Source organism: Bombus fervidus, chromosome 9 (genome assembly GCF_041682495.2).
Source record: "Bombus fervidus isolate BK054 chromosome 9, iyBomFerv1, whole genome shotgun sequence".
In the NCBI taxonomy this organism is placed as follows: Eukaryota; Metazoa; Arthropoda; class Insecta; order Hymenoptera; family Apidae; genus Bombus; species Bombus fervidus.
Genome location: NC_091525.1, coordinates 14,191,691 through 14,210,977, shown reverse-complemented (window position 1 = coordinate 14,210,977; position 19,287 = coordinate 14,191,691). Strand labels below are relative to the sequence as shown.

Genomic DNA, 19,287 nt, shown 5'->3' with positions numbered 1-19,287 from the left:
TAATCTCATTTCAATTTCAAAGAGTAGTCCTTTGGCTCCGTGACTTTTACGCAGCTTTTTATTATTAAAACATTTAGAAATTACACTCGAACGATGGTGTCCTTTACACAATAACGAATCATCAAACGTTTTCTTTTTTTCTTTTGGTCCTACGATTAAATTAAGTATAACAAACGGTTTCCCCTCAACATCTTTTTTCTCTTGATACTCCGTGTGTCGACGATTTAAATTCGCTATTTACATATTTATGCAACCTTTGATTGCATAGTAAAAGAAAGAAAGAGGAGCCTGACACGCGTAACACTACGACACTGTTCGACAATTATTTTCATTTCTTTTATAAGACAAAAAATGTGTTCCTTATATTAGAGATTTTCATTTGTTTAATCTCATTTATAATTCATTCACTTAAGAAACGTAAGATAGATAGATAGATAGATAGAGAAAGAGAGAGAGAGAGAGAGAGAGAGAGAGAGAGAGAGAGAGAGAGAGAGAGAGAGAGAGAGAGAGAGTATGTCGAGGCAGTGGCGCGGCTATTTGGCAAGACTCTTTCACCTTGTCGTACAATTTATGTGGAGCAGGCTCCATTTATGATCACCGTGACCAAGGACGAGACCGAGTTTTATCCTAGAAAATGAATGCTTAATCTCCTCATGACACGGGTAAGTATACATGGGCGCTAAAACAGCCATCGAAACATCTCGTAAAAAACGATATACTCGTTAGTCAATGTTATAAAGAAGAAAAGTTTCGAGGCTTGTCGATTGAGATCATATCATAACGTTCTATCGGAAAACGAATACGAAAAATCATAAAGAATCTGTGAGAAAGTCGAGCACACGGTTTGCAAGATTTAATAAGAAAAATTCATTTAAGTCTCGCGCGAGTTCGTAGAAAAATATAAAAACAAAAGAATCACGCATACAATGCGATTATAATTATGTATAACCAGCATCATCCAACTAAGTGCATGTGAGTCGCGGTTCATCCTTGATCACAATGCTCGCACCGTCACATTGATTCGATATAATATAATCTACTTTTTAATTAATCATCTCTTTCGTAATTCACCTTTTTTTTTTTCGTTTTCGTCTCTTCTTTTTTCTTTTTTCTCTTCTTTTTTGTACAATTTTCATTTTTAGCCAATCCAACGGAGATTTCTCTGAGCGCAAAAACATTGTGCCAGCAATTTCGATTTTTCGATCCGATTTGACTAATTAATTACTCTGTTAATAGAGAGGTGTCACATCCACGGTAAGTGAACACCTGGGCTTGTGACGTGTGTCGTGTTCACAGGTTCAATGAGTATAACTCACGAGATATGATCACTGAACAGAAGCATCGTGGAAGATATAACGCGAAGAATAATTAAGCTTAAACGAAGTTGAACAAAGCGTTTTAAGCTTATAATGACGCGAATAAATGTTTCTCAGTACTTGACGATGATGCTGAATCAAATTCAAAACCAAATTGAATTTGGAACTATTCAACTAAGAAATGGAACTCGAATTTGATTCACATACACTGTCTGTTAAATGCAAATGACGATAAAATTTTTAAACGAACAGTAAAAATCTTTTTAAACGTTCACTCGATATACAAAGAAACTGGGCATGTGAGTAAAATCTGTGTAAGTTTTTTTGGTCTTATGCATTTGATGAATAAAACACGCTCCTTAGTAAATACACACCCAGATACTTTGCATCGATTGTTTACACTGGCATTGTTATATGCATAGAAAATTTAAGGCCTTGGCCTTGGTACGCATCCACGATTTGTCCAAACTCAGTGCTGAACACTAGATACAATAATTCCAATTGATCAAAAACATACATGCAAAGAAAGAGTAATTGTGTCTTTGTTTTCAAGACAAACCCTGTGAAAGTGTACTTTTGTTACTGTTATTTCACGATCGAAAGTCTCACGAAGTGTCAATGAAATTCGTTACATTCCATCAAATGGAATAAACAAAGCTTTCCTTAGAACAAACTTACATTATACTATATCAAAGAAGTCAACTTTTGTTCGTGTTATTTAACAAAAACGTTGCATGTATGTTTACAGTATCATTCACTGGAAATGTAAACCATTTTCCTTTATTCTGTGAATCTCTGTAAAATTCACATTGCATTAACTAAATTGTACGGTACGATTGGAGTTTGAACAAAATTTATATCCAGAGACACTCATCAGCTCATATAAGTTTTGCAATCCCAACAAAGTGGCAGAAGTGCTCGGATCACATAAAGAACTCCCTGGATCGGCTAATGTGCAGTCACGATGCAGGCCTGTCCAATACTGAAATTTCTATTAGCCTAAGACCACGCATTACAGGATCCGTTAGTAACAAACCACGTGGCTTATAGACTCTGTCATTTTGTTCACTAACAAACTTTGCCACTTTTCGTAAACACTTTTCGTAATGAGTCTCTGTGCATATATAAATTAGATAACCAGTGAGGCAAGCCAGGCAGCCTTCGCAGTATGTGGAACAACTGGCTCGTTCAGCTTCTGCGAAGTAGTTGTTCAACTGATTGATTGTATACTCGAACGACTGTCTGTCCAGCTAAATTGAAAAATAAGATAGCAAAAACATGTTCCATAAATGTGAAATAAATTGGTTTGTTACTGCCTATGAATTCACTAAATTCACTCTTCAAAAATTAAATTAAAACGAAGCATATTATTATGTTTCTGCAACTGCTGATCCTATAGTAGATTTATATAAAAGATTTGAAATTAAAAAGCAGAAGAAATTATTAAAAAAACACATACATTATTTATGAAATAAATCTTATATAAAAGTAACAATTTTTAAAATATATAATTTAATAATTAAACAGACAATTACACAACTTAAAGATTAAACAGAGATAACCAAGAAGATAACTCAAATGATCGACATTTTATGAATAAAACACATAAATAAATTTTTTTAAATACATACTCTGCTTTCTAATTCTGTGGGAAACTGTGTTTGGAACTTAACCATAGTGCCTTCACTGTAGTCACGTTGTATAAAAACTTTCTGACAATTCGGAGGAGGCCCCCCACCTGCTTGCCCTCGACCAGCTGACATATCCTCCAGGGGTGTAAGGGCAGCGTGATTGCCCTACAAAAAATAATCCCAATAAACATTTTACCAAACTCTTCCACAAAATCAATTTAAAACTCAAAATTTCCTCTTTTATCACTCTTCTCACCTTTACTTCTGGTTCGCATGTCGAACACATTTTCGTTTGTCTAACCACAAAACCGCACCCAAACCACTTTATCGAAAATCATTCGTAATAAATCTGAAGTCTATCGACAATCAATTAAAAACGATATCGTACGGTGTTCGATATTCAAAGCAAATGGAACATGAAAGAAAGTGACGAAAGAAACATCGTACCATACAGACCAATAGTAAAAGAAAGTAAGAAAAACCGAGACAAAAGGTGGACGCACTTACCAATGGCATTTTAAGCTTCGTCTTGACGATTTGATAAAACAGATTCGTTGAAAATAATCTCGACTATTTAGTCGGACGCGAAAAAGAGAACGAGGGAATAAGGATGCAACATACAACTGATCACTGAACCATGGATTTTCGTTGGAAAACCACGGAGGACAGTACTCTGACTCTGACTGACCACGGTCGTATACACAGGTCTAGCAACTCCCGTAGGGGAACTAAAACTCTTAATGTCGTAAGGTGTGCTTCACAATCGACCGCTAGCCATAAAGCGCTGCAATCGCTTTGTTAAGTGAAAAGTCTTTTAGCTACATTTCCAAATACTGAAATTATTGAATTACATACAAATATTTAGTGAAATATCAAAAATGTATATATTATTTATTTATATAATAAAAATATACTTATTATTCAATTAATTAACAATGTAAAAAATACCAAAAATTTTTTTCAAACATGACTTGACACACACCAAGTGGACAGATGCGTATTAGCTTCCTCTCTGATACTAAATAAACTAATGTTTAGTATTTCACTAGGAACAGCTAGAAATAATAAAAAACAGATTATTGTATGTACATAATGTGCTTTTATTGCAGCATAATATAAAATTTACACATTAAAACTGGTCTTAGAAGAATGAATATCCCTATTTTATATTTTCCGTATTTCATAAAATTAAGAATAAAAGAACGAAAATTAAGAATGCACAGGAAATATATTATAACATGAAACGCTTTTCTAACATGAAAATTAGAAAAAGATGTGTTAATTTATATACATTCTTACGGTTTCCATAATTTTAAAAGACCATCTTCGCTATACGAACATAAGAGATTCTGATGCGGATGATGCGTTAAACCTATAACATCTTTCTCGTGTATCTGAAATGTGGAAATAATAAAAAATACAGTAAAAGATAAATTATTATAATTTAAGAATAAAAATACTTACATTAAGTGTTCTTTCAAGCTTTCCTGATGATGTAGAAAAACAATAAAGCACAAGATCTTCACCAACACAGTAAATAAATTCGCCACGTGGACTTACAACAGTACATACGAAGTCACCTCCTTCTCGTTTTCCACTGGAGAATGATCTTACTATTTGCCCTTGCATATTCATAATTACAACTGTGTTTGAACGATTACACACGACGAAATGTTCTGGATTTCGTGGAAGGACATGTATGCTATTAACAGTTAAATCTGCAGCTCCTAGGGACTTATATGTACCTATACATTCTGTTGTTTTTAAACTCCAAACTTTTACAGTTCCATCTGATGATGCACTGATCAATATAAATAGAAATATTTAATAACTACTTTACAAAAGAAAAGTAATTAGGAACTAATAAAATAGGTGTTATACCTTATTACGTTATGTCCATCTGGGGCAAAAACTACTTCATTTACAAAGGAAGCATGCCCTCGAAATTCTTTTAAAGTTTTTCCAGATTTAAGTCCATGTATCCTATATTAAAGTATTATACTAAATTATAATGTTAAAAATGAATTTTTCTATAATTATTGCTTTTATATACCTTATAGTAGTATCAAATGATGCAGATAAAATTTGACTGTTATCTCTACTGAACTGAAGGCATGTAACACCTTTTGAATGTGCTTTTTCAAATCTTCTTAAGCATTGTCCACTTTGAACTCTCCACACTTTTATTTTACCATCCTGTCCACCACCAGCTAACATTTCACTATCACGACTAAAAGCCATTGATAATACAGCTTGCTCCATCATCATAAAATTGTCTTGAGCTTGATATTTTAAATCTTTCCTGATTTTACCAGTTGTGAAATTCCATACTTCAATAAATCCATCAACAGAACCAGTAACTAAATACTGACCATCTGGTGAAAAACGTGCACATTCTACATGAGATTTTTGACCAAACTTAATCTGTTTTGAAAGTTGAGTAGGGTACTTCTCATCTTCTTGATCTCTCACTGCTGCTTTTCCTCTAAACAAATCAATCGTAGTACCAGGTGGAAGTAAACCTTGATGTTGTTGCCATTTTAATGCTTGTCCCAATAATGCAAGTAATCTACTTGATGGTACAACTGATACTTCACCAGCAAGAGCTGTAGCTATGTAAGCTCTTCGTTTTTCTTTTGTACTTCCATCAGGATATGCTTCACGTGGATCGAAATATGAACGCGCAAGTAAATTTTCTGTGTCCCAAAAAAAAAAAAAGATATGATATTAAAAAAATATATATAAGCAAAATAAAATTGTATTTAAATATAATACTTAATTTCTGTTAAATACATTTAATATACCTAGATGTATATATCTTTCAGGTTCTTGTTGTTTCATCATAATCATAGGATCCGTTTGCCTCAATAATGATCGAGCTGCTCCTAATTCTCTTAATTCAATTAATTCTAAGACAACCTATGGAGTATTATCATAAATATGAAGTTGATATTTATTAAAAATAATACAAAAAATCTTTTTAGCTTAAAGATAAACCTGTTCGTATAAATCAATAAGCTTCTTATCTGGCAATTTTAATGATTGTATGGCTTTCAATACTGTATCCCAATGTCCATTATTTATGTCTGCTACAAAACCATCTACACTATCCACTGTATTCAATGATACACCTGTTTCTTCCTATAAACAAACAATTTTACTTTTATTTTGTACGTTTATTAACAAAATTCGTTGATATGATCCATTTGCTAAAGAGTATATTGTATAACAACGATAAATAGATACCTGTAATGTTTGTAATGTTTTGACAAGATTTGACTCTTTAAGATACTGTTGTATCAAACGAATTACACTAAAATCAAACAATAACATATAAGTATCAAAAACACAAATATTCAAATTTTATTATACATAATTAATAATATAATAAATACTCTGCAGACTCAATTTCAATTGACATCTTTTACAATACTTAAAATAAACATGTACAGGAAAATAAATATTCTCACTTAATCACAATCAATCAGAATTAATAAAGGACGACAAACTCATAATCTCATGTAACGTTATATCGTCAAACGATACAGTCCTACCACTATTGAGTTATAGTTATTTTTACCATTTTTATCACTAAATTAAAACAAATTAAAAAAGAACTGAGTCATTTCTCAGATTTATTAATTTTGATCCATTTTTATGTAAGGAATCTTTACTACGATTTAGATATTTTTATTTAATAAGTTATTTTTAAAGGTATCGATACATCTACTCTATTTTTAGAATATATATTTGATATTATATGCTTGCAAATCAAAATTATTTGAATTATTATCAATTATAAATGTAATTTTTATTAATGAAATATTGATTATTATCATTTTCTTATAAATGAAAATAGTTTGCGCTATATCATTATGGAATAAATGTTTTACTATAGATATTCACTGTAACTTACTTCAAAACATTATACAGTAATCATGATAACAAGATTAAATAAATCTTTATTTTTGAGAAGTAATTTATAAAGAAATTTAATAAGAATGGTTTTAACACATATGTTCAAATCTCGTATTTTTTACATACCAACCCACTCTTTCTTTGTTTACAGGTATGCATACATTCTTAATGAAACATTACATAGGCATATAATTCGGTCATAGTATATCCGAATGAAATTTACCAATTTGTAAAACAATGGAAAGAATATATCTATTAGTTATTATTCAATAAATTCGAAGTATATATATATATATTATCATAGTTATCTTAATCACATGTAATGCATTTAAAAATATTAGACTTCATTTTTGATGTAAAGAAATTAATCTTGTGAAGTGTATAATTCTGTATTACATTGTTCAACTCTTATTCTAACCTAACAGTGCATTTTATCTTTTTATATATTATTCTTATTTATATGAAATATTTACATTATATTATCGATTATTAAAAAATCATATAGCATTGGAACGCATATAATAACCCGATTATTAAAACAATAGTTTTGTAATTAATCGAGGGTAAAACAGGATTATAGAACTTGAGTATTGAAAAGAGTTAGATATTATCAAGAAAAATTGTAAAACAAGATCATAAAACAAAATTGTAAGTAAAATCACATACACATTTTTATATCAGTAGTAAATTATGTAACAGTTGCTTTTTCTTTACAAAAATCTTGACATTATGTTAATTTTTATAATGGTATCATTATTTTAAAATGATAAAATCTAATACATGGTTTAATATTACCAAACAAAAATTTATTCATATATTGACATCCTTTGTTTTTAAATTAAATTAAAAAAGGAAGGAATAAATGTTCAATTTATCTGTTTAATGTAAAAGAATTTCATTTTTGCTTAATTGTTATTTATGATCAGGTAATACTAAAAGTTGTCTTGTATTATGTTTAATAGCTTTTTTATCTGTAGGTGTAAATCGGCTAGTATAAAAGTATCTACATCTACCATGGTTCATCATAATCTTATAGAAAAGCGATACGATAACATAACTAAATCACCAAATGATAAAAGGGAATATAGAGGTCTATTGCTTTCTAATAAAATGAGAGTTTTACTCATTAGTGATCCCACAACAGACAAAAGTGCCGCTGCTTTGAATGTGAATATTGGTAAAATCAGATATATAGTTATACTATTATTTTTTGAGTATAATATAATTACTACCTTTATATTTTTAAGCTATATTTAATTTAATATTATTTATCTTTATAGGTTATTTAAGTGAACCAGATGATTTACCAGGCTTAGCACATTTTTGTGAACATATGTTATTTCTGGGAACAGAAAAATATCCAGAGAAAAATGATTATAATAAATATTTGTCACAAAATGGTGGTACTTATAATGCATCAACTTATATGGATCATACACTTTATTATTTTGATGTACATGCAGAAAAATTGAAAGGTGCATTAGATCGTTTTGCACAATTTTTTATTGCACCACTCTTTACAGAAGCTTTAACTGAGTTAGAATTAAATGCTATTCATATGGAATGCAAAAAAAATTTAGCAAATGATACATGGCGCCTTGATCAATTAGATAGATCATCAGCTGATCCAAATCATCCTTTCTCAAAATTTGCTACTGGGAATAAGGAAACTTTAGATATAATCCCAAAACAAAAAGGAATAAATGTACGGGAAAAATTACTTGAATTTCATAACAAATTTTATTCCTCTAACATTATGGGATTATCTGTATTTGGTAAAGGTAAGTAAAATATTTTATTTATTATTTACTTCACGAAAACATATCTAATATGGAATAAAAAATATTATCTATTTATGCTTTTTTCTTTATAAAGTAAGTACTATTCTTATAAATTCTATTCTATATTTAGAGAGTTTAGATGAACTTGAACAAATGGTAGTAGAGTTATTTTCTCAAGTGAAAAATAAAGATATTACAGTACCTACTTGGCCGGAACATCCTTTTAATTCAAAGCAACATTTTCAAAACAGGTGGTATGTTGTTCCAATAAAAGACATTAGGAATTTGTATATTATATTTCCTATACCTGACTTGCGAGAACATTATAAATCAGCGGTAATAAATATATTTATATTATTTCCTAATATATTAATTTATTGTTCTTAATTGTATAATAAAAATACATCCACTTTTTAAAATTTTTTTAGCCTGCACATTATATTTCACATCTATTAGGACATGAAGGAGAAGGATCACTTTTATCTTTATTGAAAGCAAAAGGATGGTGCAATTCGCTTGGTTCGGGTAAACGATTAGGTGCTAGAGGTTTTAGCTTCTTTGCTGTTTTTGTTGATTTAACAGAAGAAGGCATTCAACATGTTGATGATATTGTCCTCTTAACGTTCCAATATATTAACATGCTAAACAAACATGGGCCAGTTGAGTGGATTTACAATGTAATTATTCATAAATCAATTATTATGCAATACAGATTTAAATATTAACACTTCGCCGTCGGAGAAGCTAATGTACTTATACCTTAGTTTGCAACAGGAAAATCCAATCACACACACAAGTTACAATGTTAGTTGTGATTTTTATATTTTAAAATATATATTTGCAAATTTGTGAAAACAATAGCCATAAAGTTACTGATATAAAGAGATAATAAACAACATAAAGTATTTGCTAATAAAAAAAACACTATGTATTCCGTTGGTGAAGTGTTAATCATAAATGTATAAATATTTAATAAATTTAATAAAATAGCTGTTTTGTTCTGAAGGAATATAGAGACATCGCAAATATAAATTTTCGATTCAAGGAAAAAGGTTATCCTTGTGATTATGTCAGTGGTATAGCACAGATATTATATGATTACCCAATGGAAGAAATTTTAATAGCGGAACATCTTTTTCCATTGTGGAAACCAGATTTAATCACATGGGTAATGGAATATTTGAAACCAGAAAATGTTAGAATTCATGTAGTTGCAAAGCTATATGAAAATATAGCTGACGAAACTGAAAAATGGTATGGTGTTAAATTTAAAAAAGAAAAGATACCACAAAATATAATAAGTAAATGGATTAACGCTGGTTTAAATTCGGATTTACAATTACCACCAAAGAATGAGTTCATACCAGAAAAATTTGATATAAAACCAGCAGAAAGTACTGTGAGTAAACATTTGTGTAAACATTTCTATATGTAAGTACATATATGTATGTATGAATACTATAACAAAACAATTTCATTTTTATTGTCTCTAGATATCCAAATTTCCAGTAATTATTGAAGACACTCCACTAATAAGATTATGGTTTAAACAAGATGATGAATTTCTTATACCCAGAGCTAATTTATTTATCGATTTCGTCAGGTAAAATATAAGTAAACTGTGTTGTCTGCTTAATTCATATTTATATTAAAGATGTCGTTATATTTAGATATGATTACATTTTGCTTACAGTCCACTAGCATACATGGATCCCCTTAGTTGTAATCTAACATATATATTTGTATTATTATTTCGTGATGCTCTAAATGAATATGCATATGCCGCCGATATTGTTGGTCTTAAATGGGAGCTTACTAATAGTAAATATGGAATGACAGTAAGTAAAAGCTATTATAAGTACATAATATATATAAATTTCATTTTTAATATTATACAGTATATATTTTTTAGCTGGGAATTGTTGGCTACGACGATAAACAACACGTGTTACTGAATAAAATTATTGATAAAATGATTAATTTTAAAGTTGATCCAAAAAGATTTGAGATTTGGAAGGAAAATGTATGTGTTGCTTAAATTTTTATGTATACTACTATGTTATTATTAATTTTCATCTTAATTCTAGTATATTAGAAGCTTGAAAAATTATAAAGCTGAACAGCCATATCAGCATGCAGTTTATTATCTTGCTGTTTTATTATCAGAGCAAATTTGGATGAAGGATGAATTACTAAATGCTACGTCGCGTAAGTCTATGCAAAAAACTTAGACATTTGATTGATAAATAAATAGATAAGAAATATTCACTATAAATTTTATAATTTATTAATTATGTTTAATATAATTTGTATAATTTCATTTGTATGTAGATTTAACAGTTGAAAGAGTACAAAATTTCATCCCACAATTTTTGAACAAAATACATATGGAATGTTTAATACATGGTAATATAACAATGTCAGAAGCTATTGAAACTGCAAAGTCAATAGAATCAAAATTATCAAATGCAGTTCCTCATATAGTACCACTTCTATCTAGGCAATTAATTTTACATCGTGAAATCAAATTAGAAGATGGTAAGTACATTTAACTTTTTATGTTAAAAGTTTTTAAATAATATTTGTAGAAAAAGGAAAGAAAAATTAATGTTTTTCCTATATATATTTTCTAGGTTGTCAATTTTTATTTGAAGTAAAAACTAAATTTCATAGTAATTCGTGTACGCAAGTTTATTATCAAACTGGTTTACAATCAACAGAATCAAATATGCTTCTAGAACTTTTAGCACAGATTTTATCAGAACCTTGTTTTACTACGTTAAGAACTAAAGAACAATTGGGATATATAGTGTTTAGTGGAGTTCGAAGAACAAATGGTGCACAAGGTTTAAGAATTATAGTTCAAAGTGACAGACATCCTAAATATGTTGAACAGAGAATTAATGCGTTTTTAAATTCTATGTTGGTTAGTAATTAGAATTTAAATATTACTAGATATATTTGTTTTTAGAATTTGCATTTAAAATTAATTTATTTCAGCAATATATACCATCTATGACAAAAGAAGAATTTAATGCACATAAAGAATCACTAGCAATACGACGACTTGAAAAACCTAAACAAATGACTACTTTATCTGCCATATTTTGGAGTGAAATTATATCACAACAATATAATTTCGATAGAGCAAATATTGAAGTTGCATATTTAAAAACTATAACACAGGAACAAATACTAAAGTTTTATGAAGTATGCATATAATGACTGCATCACTTAGACTAACACTAATACAAGTATATCAAATTTAAACGTTTTTCATTTGTAGGAAATATTTCGAAGTGACATTCAACGTAAATTATCAGTACATGTACTTTCTACACTAAAAGACGTAAAATTGGAAGATGAAAATATAATGGAATCTAATGAATACATTTCATCAGATGAAACAAATAATATTGAACCGAAGAAAATTGATGATATCATATCATTTAAAATTAGTCAGTGTTTGTATCCATTATTGAAGCCATTCAGTGATATACCAAGAAAAGGCGCACACTCATCAAAATTATGAAGTGCTTAATAATAACTGTGAATATGTGTTTTAATTATGTCATTGCACCTGCAGATTGTAGTAAATATCAGGTAAATAAATGATTTTAACATTGTTATATAAAAAAAAACAATGTTTAAAATATTAAATAATCATTTAAGATAATAATTTTATAAGTGCTGATGGATAGAAAAGTAAAAGAGTAACTATAAAAAGTAGAAACCAGTTGTAATAAATGATAAGTAACTACATCACATATGTAATAAAGTCTATATTCAAATATACTCTATCAATAGTCCATAAGCATTTAAGTGAGTACTTAATAGATTAATAAATACAAGTAGTTGTTTTATTATACGTCAAAATTTCTGTATACTCATAAAATTTTGTAAAAATAAATACGTATCTACTTCGAAGAAGTTGTGACCTCAACTACAGGACCTTATACCGGCTAGTAGATTAGCTAAATAAACATTTTTTTGTATATTACTTTCACTAAGAGCACCTCGCCTCGACGCTTAAACAGCTCCTAAATCAGTGAAAAGCTAACAAATCAGAAAACAGATGATAATTTTTAAGAATGCCAGAATAATTACAGCAATAATGGCACCATACACTTGCACAGATCCCACTTAACACAGTTAAGATCAGAGAACAAATGAAATTGCTCATGCTCATTGTCTTAATTGTTCCATAGTGCAAGTGCTGCACCATGCGGTTAGATTAGCAATTAGCATTGGATCCATGTCCTGTCTATACTGTTCATGCCTCGTTCTGTACTGACAACCGGGTGCAATAGTCTTCATCCCGGCTACAACCGAGGACACGCCACGCCATCTCATCCCTTTTCGACTACGATCGAGGGGACGGCAGTCTATGTATGCGGATACTAATTCAAAAGTGAAACCTTTTCACTTTTGACTTTTTCTAAATTAATCTTTTGCCAATATATTTGTGAGATCTTTCTGAATAAACTGAGAACAAACACGATATAATTTGAATTAGATTTACTTATTGATATGTATTTAATTATCATTTATAAAGTAAGCAAATATGCTCCAAATCGTATCGTATTTGGTGTAATTTTAATCAAGAAAATGTAACGAACATGTTAATAAAAATTTCATTCATTACAAATCAAAGGTAAGAAAGTTTGATTTTTTAATTAAAAAAGGCTCAACTTGTCGCAAGCCTTTGTATGTTGCTGAACGTTTCGACTCTCAGTGCCTCTTTCACTTTCATTCTTCTTGTCCTGTTCTAAGTTCAGCTCACCTAAAATCGAGGTTTTTGGAAATAGAGTCGTTTCCACTTTCTAGGTCTCCAAAATAACTGCTTCGTTAGATTGTCAAAAGACTGTCAGCTATGCATCGGGCTTCTAAGCTCGATCCTCGTTTATAAACAGAAAATAAACGACAACCAATACTAACGTACATGTTGTCGCAAACGCACAACTATAACCAGAATTGATTGTAGTGGTATCGGCAAATTTTTACAAATATAGTCACATATAAAATTATCTATTATTATTATAAATTGTTATTTGAACACTTACTGTCTACGTTTATATTTATTCCATTTACAATTCGGTACAGCACAGGATCATAATATATTGAAAGATTACTATAAAATTATATTGAAAGTTTACTTACAAAATTAGTTACGAAGTTTACTTATAAAGTATTATAGAATTATAAAAATCTTTCATACTTATGTACTTTCACCATTTATTACCTAGTGTTACTTTGAGATTGTTTTTACTACTTGATATCAGCGCCCTGTAGTGAACAATATAGAAGACTTTCTGTCCTCATATCTAGGCTTACCCCTACTACAAGAATGTCAGATCAGGATTTGTATATATATATACAGAGCATAGTTGTAGGTCTTATATATATATATGCTCTGTTTTACTCTAAATATCAGGACGAATGTTAGAGAAATGACATATATCCATGTATCAGATCTACTCACCTCTGTACATATTTACATATATCCAAATATAATATCGCTTTCTTTAATAAATATATTATTTCTTAAAATAAATGTTGTTATATATTCTTTCTTACTAGATGTCGTTACAAATTCTATTTTCAGTATTATATTTTGAACAGTTTAGATGGCGTTAAAAACGCATTACGAAATGTAAATTCGAGTATCCTATCTTTTCCCTGTCAATTGTGGCTTCTCTTCAAGTTGATTCTCTTCAGTTTCGCTGATCTCAAGTACTCAAAATCCTCTTTGAGATATTTCGTATTGTCCTTATACGCCTGAAAAGGGGTAGTTCTACAGTTGTACGTGCATCTAAGTAAGTTAAGAAGTAAAAGTCATTAAAATTTACACAATATTCGTTCGCTTTTAATATAACCTGATCTCTGTAAAAGGTTCAATTTTTTTATAAATTTCAGCCATCGTGGTTCCATCCTATGACCTTAACCTTAGGAGTAATAAACTAATTGAAAAGTAGAATTTTTTACCTATATTTTAATGCTATTAATCTTTATTATAAAGTAATTTATAAGTAGGAATTTTTGACGTAATAGAATATATTTAATGAAAGTCGCCATTTGTCAAAGAAGTGCCAACAGATTTAAAGTCAAATGCCACCTCATTATGGTCTCATTATAGTTTCTCAATCCTCAGTCTTATTAAATTTTTGTCTTAATATATAAATGAAAGGTCAAAAGATTTTTAAAATTTGTCAATAGTAATACACAACATAAGGCAAACAATTCTATATATGTACATGCATATATAGGTACATAATATATACTTATATGTATATGTTATAAATATATTTTCGTTAATTTACGAAAAAGTCGAAAAATTTTGAAGCCTATTTATTGAAATTTCTACCATTTCAGAAAGGTATTGTATGAGTCAAAAAATAGAAAAACCAATATTATCAGGTCAACGCATAAAGACCAGAAAAAGAGGTATGCATCAGAAAATATAAGATTTCTTAGGTAATATATTTAATGAAAATTATAACAAAGGATTTTTTTAGATGAAAAAGAAAAATATGACCCTATGGGATTTCGAGATGCGATTTTACTTGGTTTGGAAAAGGCTGGTAACGACTTAGATGCAATTTCAAAGTACTTGGATGCAGCTGGCTCTAAATTAGATTACCGGAGATATGGAGAGGACCTCTTTGACATCTTAATAGCTGGTGGACTTTTAGTTCCAGGCGGTTCTATTGCTCAAGATGGTGATAAACCAGTAAAAACCACTGCTTGTGTTTTTGAACAACCAGAAGATATGGAATCTATGCGAAATTTTGAACAAGTGACGTATCTTATTCTATGTATATTTAAGCTATCATGATATGTACCTTAACAATGGCTTTGAAAATAACCTTATTTATAGGTTTTCATCAAACTTATGAGACGTTATAAATACTTGGAAAAAATGTTTGAGGAAGAAATGAAAAAGGTATTGGTTTTTATGAAAGGCTTCACTCCTAAGGAAAGGATAAAATTAGCTAGAATGACAGCTCTGTGGATATCCAATGGTTCTGTTCCACCTACTGTTTTATCAGTTTTAATTAATGAACATCTGGTTAAAGACAACTTAGCATTAGACTTTTTATTAGAAGTTTTTGTCACTTGGAGGCAGGAGAAAGGTCTGTCCAGTTTAATGACTGCTTTGAAAAAAGGAAATATTGAAGGAAGGTATGAGAAAATTCCAAACTTTATAAAGTTCATTGTTATATCTATATCAGGTTTTTTGTTTTATTCTCATTATTTTTTTCTTTTTTTTTTTTTTTTTTTAAATTGATCAACAGGTTAATGGAATTTGTACCGCCTAATAAACGAACTGAAGAATATTTTCGATCTGTATTTGAAGCTGTTGGTCTTGCAGACATTGTAAAATTACATAAAGCTCAAGCAAGTCAAGAAGCAAAACGGGACTTGCAACAACTGTTATTGGATGATTTGGCTGATAATCGTCCTTTGAAAGATATTATACTTGATCTCAAAGAAATGGCACAGAAGAGTGGTATTCCTGAGCATGAAGTTATTGGCCTGGTAATTATAGTTTTATGATATTATTATGTTATATTATAATTAATTATATTACATTAGAATTAAATAAAATTGTTAACTACTATTTGCAGATTTGGGTCGTAGTAATGGGTCAAGCTGAATGGAATAAAAAAGAAGAATTAGTGGCTGATCAAGCACTGAAGCACTTAAAAATATATACTCCACTGTTTGATGTTTTTACAACCACTGCCAGATCTGAGCTTGCACTTCTTCTCAAGGTTCAAGAATTTTGTTATGAGAATATGAACTTTATGAAAGTCTTCCAGAAAATTGTTTTACTATTTTATAAAAGTACGTTTATAATGCTGACACGTACATTTATTAGTAACTTCTCTGTTTGTGTTCATTTTCTGTTTAACATATTTTATTTTAGCGGATGTAATATCAGAAGAAGTGATTTTGAAGTGGTATAAGGAAGGCCATTCTGTTAAAGGAAAAATGATGTTCTTAGATCAAATGAAAAAATTCGTTGAATGGTTACAGAATGCTGAAGAAGAATCTGAATCAGGAGAAGAAGAAGATTAAAAGTACAGAAGTATGTTCAATCAAGGTTTTACAGCTTTGTTTTTGACTTTATATTATTTTTATATTTCAGAATAATATAAGCTTCATTATCAAAAAATAATATATTTGGACTACATCCAAAATTTTTAAAATGGATCAAAATGCAATTGGACTGTATTGATAAATGGAAATTTTGATAAAATAAAGTTTGTATCATTCTGCGATACACTATATCAATAGACAAATACATACAATTTTTTAATCGTTAATGAATAAAAAACAATACATTACCATCTGATTAGCGTGGGAGACAAAATTGTAAAATTTACAGTGTCTTTAAATTGTATTACTTTAAGAAAAAATATTTTGTGTTACATTTTTATAACACCGCTGCAAAATATATACAGAATAACAAGTTAATGAAGAAAAGATCTTTATCCCTGTGTATGTATAATTTTCAAACCCACATTCTTTGTATGATAATATTGTACTAGTTTCTAGAAAATATATTGTCAGGTGGTGTTTAATATTTGAATTTTTTATGAATCCTGTTTAATTTCCTATAATATTAATTAATTTATATAAATAAAAGCAATTAACTAGAAACAAATTTCTTAATATATATAATTGGAAATCATTTTTTATTTCTTTAAAAATTTTATTTTTGTATATTATAAATATAAGAATTATATAAATTATTATTATTCATTGCATTTAGGCTTATGCACGATAAAATTCTATATACATTGATAAATAGATAATTTATGTTAATGTAAATTGCAAGTACATATTTCTACATATATATACTTTTACATTCATGAGTGGCAAAAATAATAAAAAAGTAAGTATTACTTGTTTTTAACTGTTTTCAGAGAAGATTAAATGTTGCATATACAGTTACAGTTACATATTAGATTTGTGATTTGTATTTATGGAGTTTCATGTTAGCAATTGGTTGTTTTTTAATAAATGTCTTTCCTGCCATATAAGGTATTAAAATTTCTGGGATTTGAATATACCCATATTTTGTTTGATGTGTTTCACAAAGTGCTATCAACATGCGAGGTATAGCACATGCAGTTCCATTCAAAGTATGAACATGTAAAACTTCTCCCTTTTTTGTCTTATATTTTATACGAAGTCGTCGTGACTGATAATCTGTACAATTACTGCAACTAGACAATTCTCCATATGATTTTCTTCCAGGCATCCATCCTTCCATATCTACTTTCCTAGATATATAAATTGATAATGTGACATTAAGAAATTTAAAATCTAAGTAATTCAATATATAATGTAATATTATACTACTGTATACCTATATGCTGGACACCCTAAATCATGAGCTGGCATATCAATTATTCGAAAATGCAAATTTAATGAGGAAAATAAATCTTCTTGAATATTCAGAAGTTCTTGAAACTGATTTTCTGACTCTTCATGTTTTGAACATACAAACATTTCAACTTTTGTAAATTGATGAACCCTTACATGAATAGATAAAATTATTTATTAGAAATAATATTTATATAACTGTTATACTATCAATATTGAAACAGTTGTTATTATATTAATAAAATATATGTAACATGATTTTTTTACCTGTATATACTTCTCTCATGCATAAGATTAGATATTTCAGCCCTAAAACACCTGCTTACAGCAGCCATTTTTAGTGGTAAATCTTCTGAACTAAACAAAGTATTCATTACTTTATAAGCTAAGGACATTTCTGCTGTTCCAGATAAACTATAGTTCCCTCCATAAAATGGACTTAAATTATATACAAGGTTTCTTCCATTATCTATTATCAATCCACATCTTTCTATAACTTCAGTAGGGATAATATCAGGTACAGAAACAAGTTTAAAGCCATGTTTCATTAACTTTCTGACTGTAAAATGAACTAATGCTTCTTCTAATTCTGCTAGATCTCCTAAGAACAAGTAACCTCTTGTTCCTATTAAGGGCCCCAAATTTTTACTTTTTAATGCCTTTAAAGATGTAACTAATGTTGAAAATTCGTCAGGTTTAAAATCAAATTTTGGATTATGCCCGCATTCTTTTAAAATTTGTGGTTCTTTGCCATAAGATAATACTCTTGGATCTGTTTGATTTGGTATTTTACTTAACTCATGCAAAAGAGACTTCTTTAACTCTGGATTTTTTGAAAGTTCAAGAATTTTATCAATATCTCCAATACTTTTCCTTGCTGTTATATTATTAAAAATAATATCTCGATTACATGGATTACATAGAAAATCGATATTATATTCAGGTTCTGGAATATGTATTGGAATATTGTATTGTGTTGACTGTGTCCTATGCTGTAAAGAATATATATGTTAATCATATAATTTAATATGCAACTAGAAAGAAAAATAAACCAAATACTTTTTACATTATATACATATGTAAACAAAAATAATAACATACCAAAGTCCTTGCATAAAACTTTGGATATTTAAGAAATCGATTAAATTGTTTCTTGAACCACATTTTAAAAGTAAAATAATATTAATTATAAAATATATATATATGCGTCAAGTATACACCAATATATTCCTATATTGGTAGTTA

General features: G+C 29.1%; 5 protein-coding genes and 1 long non-coding RNA gene across 10 annotated transcripts; 2 read left to right on the top strand and 4 right to left on the bottom strand.

Moving 5' to 3' along the window:
• Window positions 1-36: 36 nt before the first annotated feature.
• Window positions 37-3,756, bottom strand: LOC139990994 (golgin subfamily A member 7). 2 transcript variants are annotated; one of them, XM_072010712.1, is made up of 4 exons: window positions 3,455-3,756; window positions 3,204-3,303; window positions 2,948-3,112; window positions 37-2,566 (listed from the first exon to the last, which is right to left on the bottom strand). In XM_072010712.1, the coding sequence occupies exons 2-4, from the start codon at window positions 3,231-3,233 to the stop codon at window positions 2,276-2,278; spliced, it is 486 nt and encodes a 161-aa protein (XP_071866813.1). In that variant the 5' UTR covers window positions 3,234-3,303; window positions 3,455-3,756; the 3' UTR covers window positions 37-2,275. The 2 variants fall into 2 exon arrangements, with proteins under 2 accessions (XP_071866813.1, XP_071866814.1); XM_072010713.1 differs by lacking the exon at window positions 3,204-3,303 and having other exon boundaries at window positions 3,455-3,745.
• A 267-nt stretch (window positions 3,757-4,023) lies between these two features.
• Window positions 4,024-6,500, bottom strand: Smu1 (Smu1 spliceosomal factor). The gene is made up of 8 exons (XM_072010708.1): window positions 6,343-6,500; window positions 6,194-6,260; window positions 5,945-6,088; window positions 5,752-5,866; window positions 5,001-5,643; window positions 4,829-4,930; window positions 4,412-4,748; window positions 4,024-4,341 (listed from the first exon to the last, which is right to left on the bottom strand). The coding sequence occupies exons 1-8, from the start codon at window positions 6,366-6,368 to the stop codon at window positions 4,243-4,245; spliced, it is 1,533 nt and encodes a 510-aa protein (XP_071866809.1). The 5' UTR covers window positions 6,369-6,500; the 3' UTR covers window positions 4,024-4,242.
• Window positions 6,501-6,888: 388 nt separating this feature from the next.
• Ide (Insulin degrading metalloproteinase) lies at window positions 6,889-12,576 on the top strand. Of its 4 annotated transcripts, none has more exons than XM_072010703.1 (14): window positions 6,889-7,016; window positions 7,843-8,042; window positions 8,146-8,646; window positions 8,777-8,982; window positions 9,075-9,323; window positions 9,653-10,045; window positions 10,140-10,249; window positions 10,340-10,484; window positions 10,559-10,669; window positions 10,734-10,854; window positions 10,978-11,184; window positions 11,280-11,572; window positions 11,647-11,856; window positions 11,933-12,576. In XM_072010703.1, the coding sequence occupies exons 1-14, from the start codon at window positions 6,949-6,951 to the stop codon at window positions 12,176-12,178; spliced, it is 3,060 nt and encodes a 1,019-aa protein (XP_071866804.1). In that variant the 5' UTR covers window positions 6,889-6,948; the 3' UTR covers window positions 12,179-12,576. The 4 variants fall into 4 exon arrangements, with proteins under 4 accessions (XP_071866804.1, XP_071866807.1, XP_071866806.1 ...); XM_072010706.1 differs by lacking the exon at window positions 6,889-7,016 and adding an exon at window positions 7,204-7,513; XM_072010705.1 differs by lacking the exon at window positions 6,889-7,016 and adding an exon at window positions 7,733-7,749.
• Window positions 12,577-13,149: 573 nt separating this feature from the next.
• Window positions 13,150-14,112, bottom strand: LOC139990995 (uncharacterized). Its single transcript, XR_011800718.1, has 2 exons — window positions 13,706-14,112; window positions 13,150-13,544 (listed from the first exon to the last, which is right to left on the bottom strand). It is a non-coding gene; the product is annotated as an uncharacterized lncRNA (long non-coding RNA).
• A 192-nt stretch (window positions 14,113-14,304) lies between these two features.
• Kra (basic leucine zipper and W2 domain-containing protein kra) lies at window positions 14,305-17,234 on the top strand. The gene is made up of 8 exons (XM_072010710.1): window positions 14,305-14,462; window positions 15,019-15,090; window positions 15,162-15,442; window positions 15,524-15,828; window positions 15,942-16,185; window positions 16,275-16,494; window positions 16,577-16,738; window positions 16,799-17,234. Exons 2-7 carry the CDS (start codon window positions 15,030-15,032, stop codon window positions 16,726-16,728), a joined length of 1,263 nt encoding a protein of 420 aa, XP_071866811.1. The 5' UTR covers window positions 14,305-14,462; window positions 15,019-15,029; the 3' UTR covers window positions 16,729-16,738; window positions 16,799-17,234.
• On the bottom strand, window positions 16,566-19,283 carry Serrs-m (Seryl-tRNA synthetase, mitochondrial). Its single transcript, XM_072010709.1, has 4 exons — window positions 19,144-19,283; window positions 18,310-19,034; window positions 18,026-18,193; window positions 16,566-17,939 (listed from the first exon to the last, which is right to left on the bottom strand). The coding sequence occupies exons 1-4, from the start codon at window positions 19,204-19,206 to the stop codon at window positions 17,618-17,620; spliced, it is 1,278 nt and encodes a 425-aa protein (XP_071866810.1). The 5' UTR covers window positions 19,207-19,283; the 3' UTR covers window positions 16,566-17,617.
• Window positions 19,284-19,287: the final 4 nt, after the last annotated feature.

Bases quoted from the DNA above. Each gene is read 5' to 3' on its own strand.
- Ide (XM_072010703.1), top strand. From the start codon at position 6,949: ATGGTTTTAACACATATGTTCAAATCTCGTATTTTTTACATACCAACC. The intron at 10,046-10,139 runs GTGAGTAAACAT...TATTGTCTCTAG, and splicing joins TAAAACCAGCAGAAAGTACT to ATATCCAAATTTCCAGTAAT. The intron at 11,185-11,279 runs GTAAGTACATTT...TATATTTTCTAG, and splicing joins TGAAATCAAATTAGAAGATG to GTTGTCAATTTTTATTTGAA.
- Kra (XM_072010710.1), top strand. From the start codon at position 15,030: ATGAGTCAAAAAATAGAAAAACCAATATTATCAGGTCAACGCATAAAG. The intron at 15,091-15,161 runs GTATGCATCAGA...GGATTTTTTTAG, and splicing joins CATAAAGACCAGAAAAAGAG to ATGAAAAAGAAAAATATGAC. The intron at 16,495-16,576 runs GTACGTTTATAA...ATTTTATTTTAG, and splicing joins TGTTTTACTATTTTATAAAA to CGGATGTAATATCAGAAGAA.
- LOC139990994 (XM_072010712.1), bottom strand. From the start codon at position 3,233: ATGTGTTCGACATGCGAACCAGAAGTAAAG. The intron at 3,113-3,203 runs GTGAGAAGAGTG...TATTTTTTGTAG, and splicing joins CATGCGAACCAGAAGTAAAG to GGCAATCACGCTGCCCTTAC. The intron at 2,567-2,947 runs GTATGTATTTAA...TTTTCAATTTAG, and splicing joins CCACAGAATTAGAAAGCAGA to CTGGACAGACAGTCGTTCGA.
- Smu1 (XM_072010708.1), bottom strand. From the start codon at position 6,368: ATGTCAATTGAAATTGAGTCTGCAGA. The intron at 4,749-4,828 runs GTATAACACCTA...TATATTGATCAG, and splicing joins GATGGACATAACGTAATAAG to TGCATCATCAGATGGAACTG. The intron at 4,342-4,411 runs GTAAGTATTTTT...TCCACATTTCAG, and splicing joins AGCTTGAAAGAACACTTAAT to ATACACGAGAAAGATGTTAT.
- Serrs-m (XM_072010709.1), bottom strand. From the start codon at position 19,206: ATGTGGTTCAAGAAACAATTTAATCGATTTCTTAAATATCCAAAGTTT. The intron at 19,035-19,143 runs GTATGTTATTAT...TATTCTTTACAG, and splicing joins AGTTTTATGCAAGGACTTTG to CATAGGACACAGTCAACACA. The intron at 17,940-18,025 runs GTATACAGTAGT...TTATATATCTAG, and splicing joins TTAGGGTGTCCAGCATATAG to GAAAGTAGATATGGAAGGAT.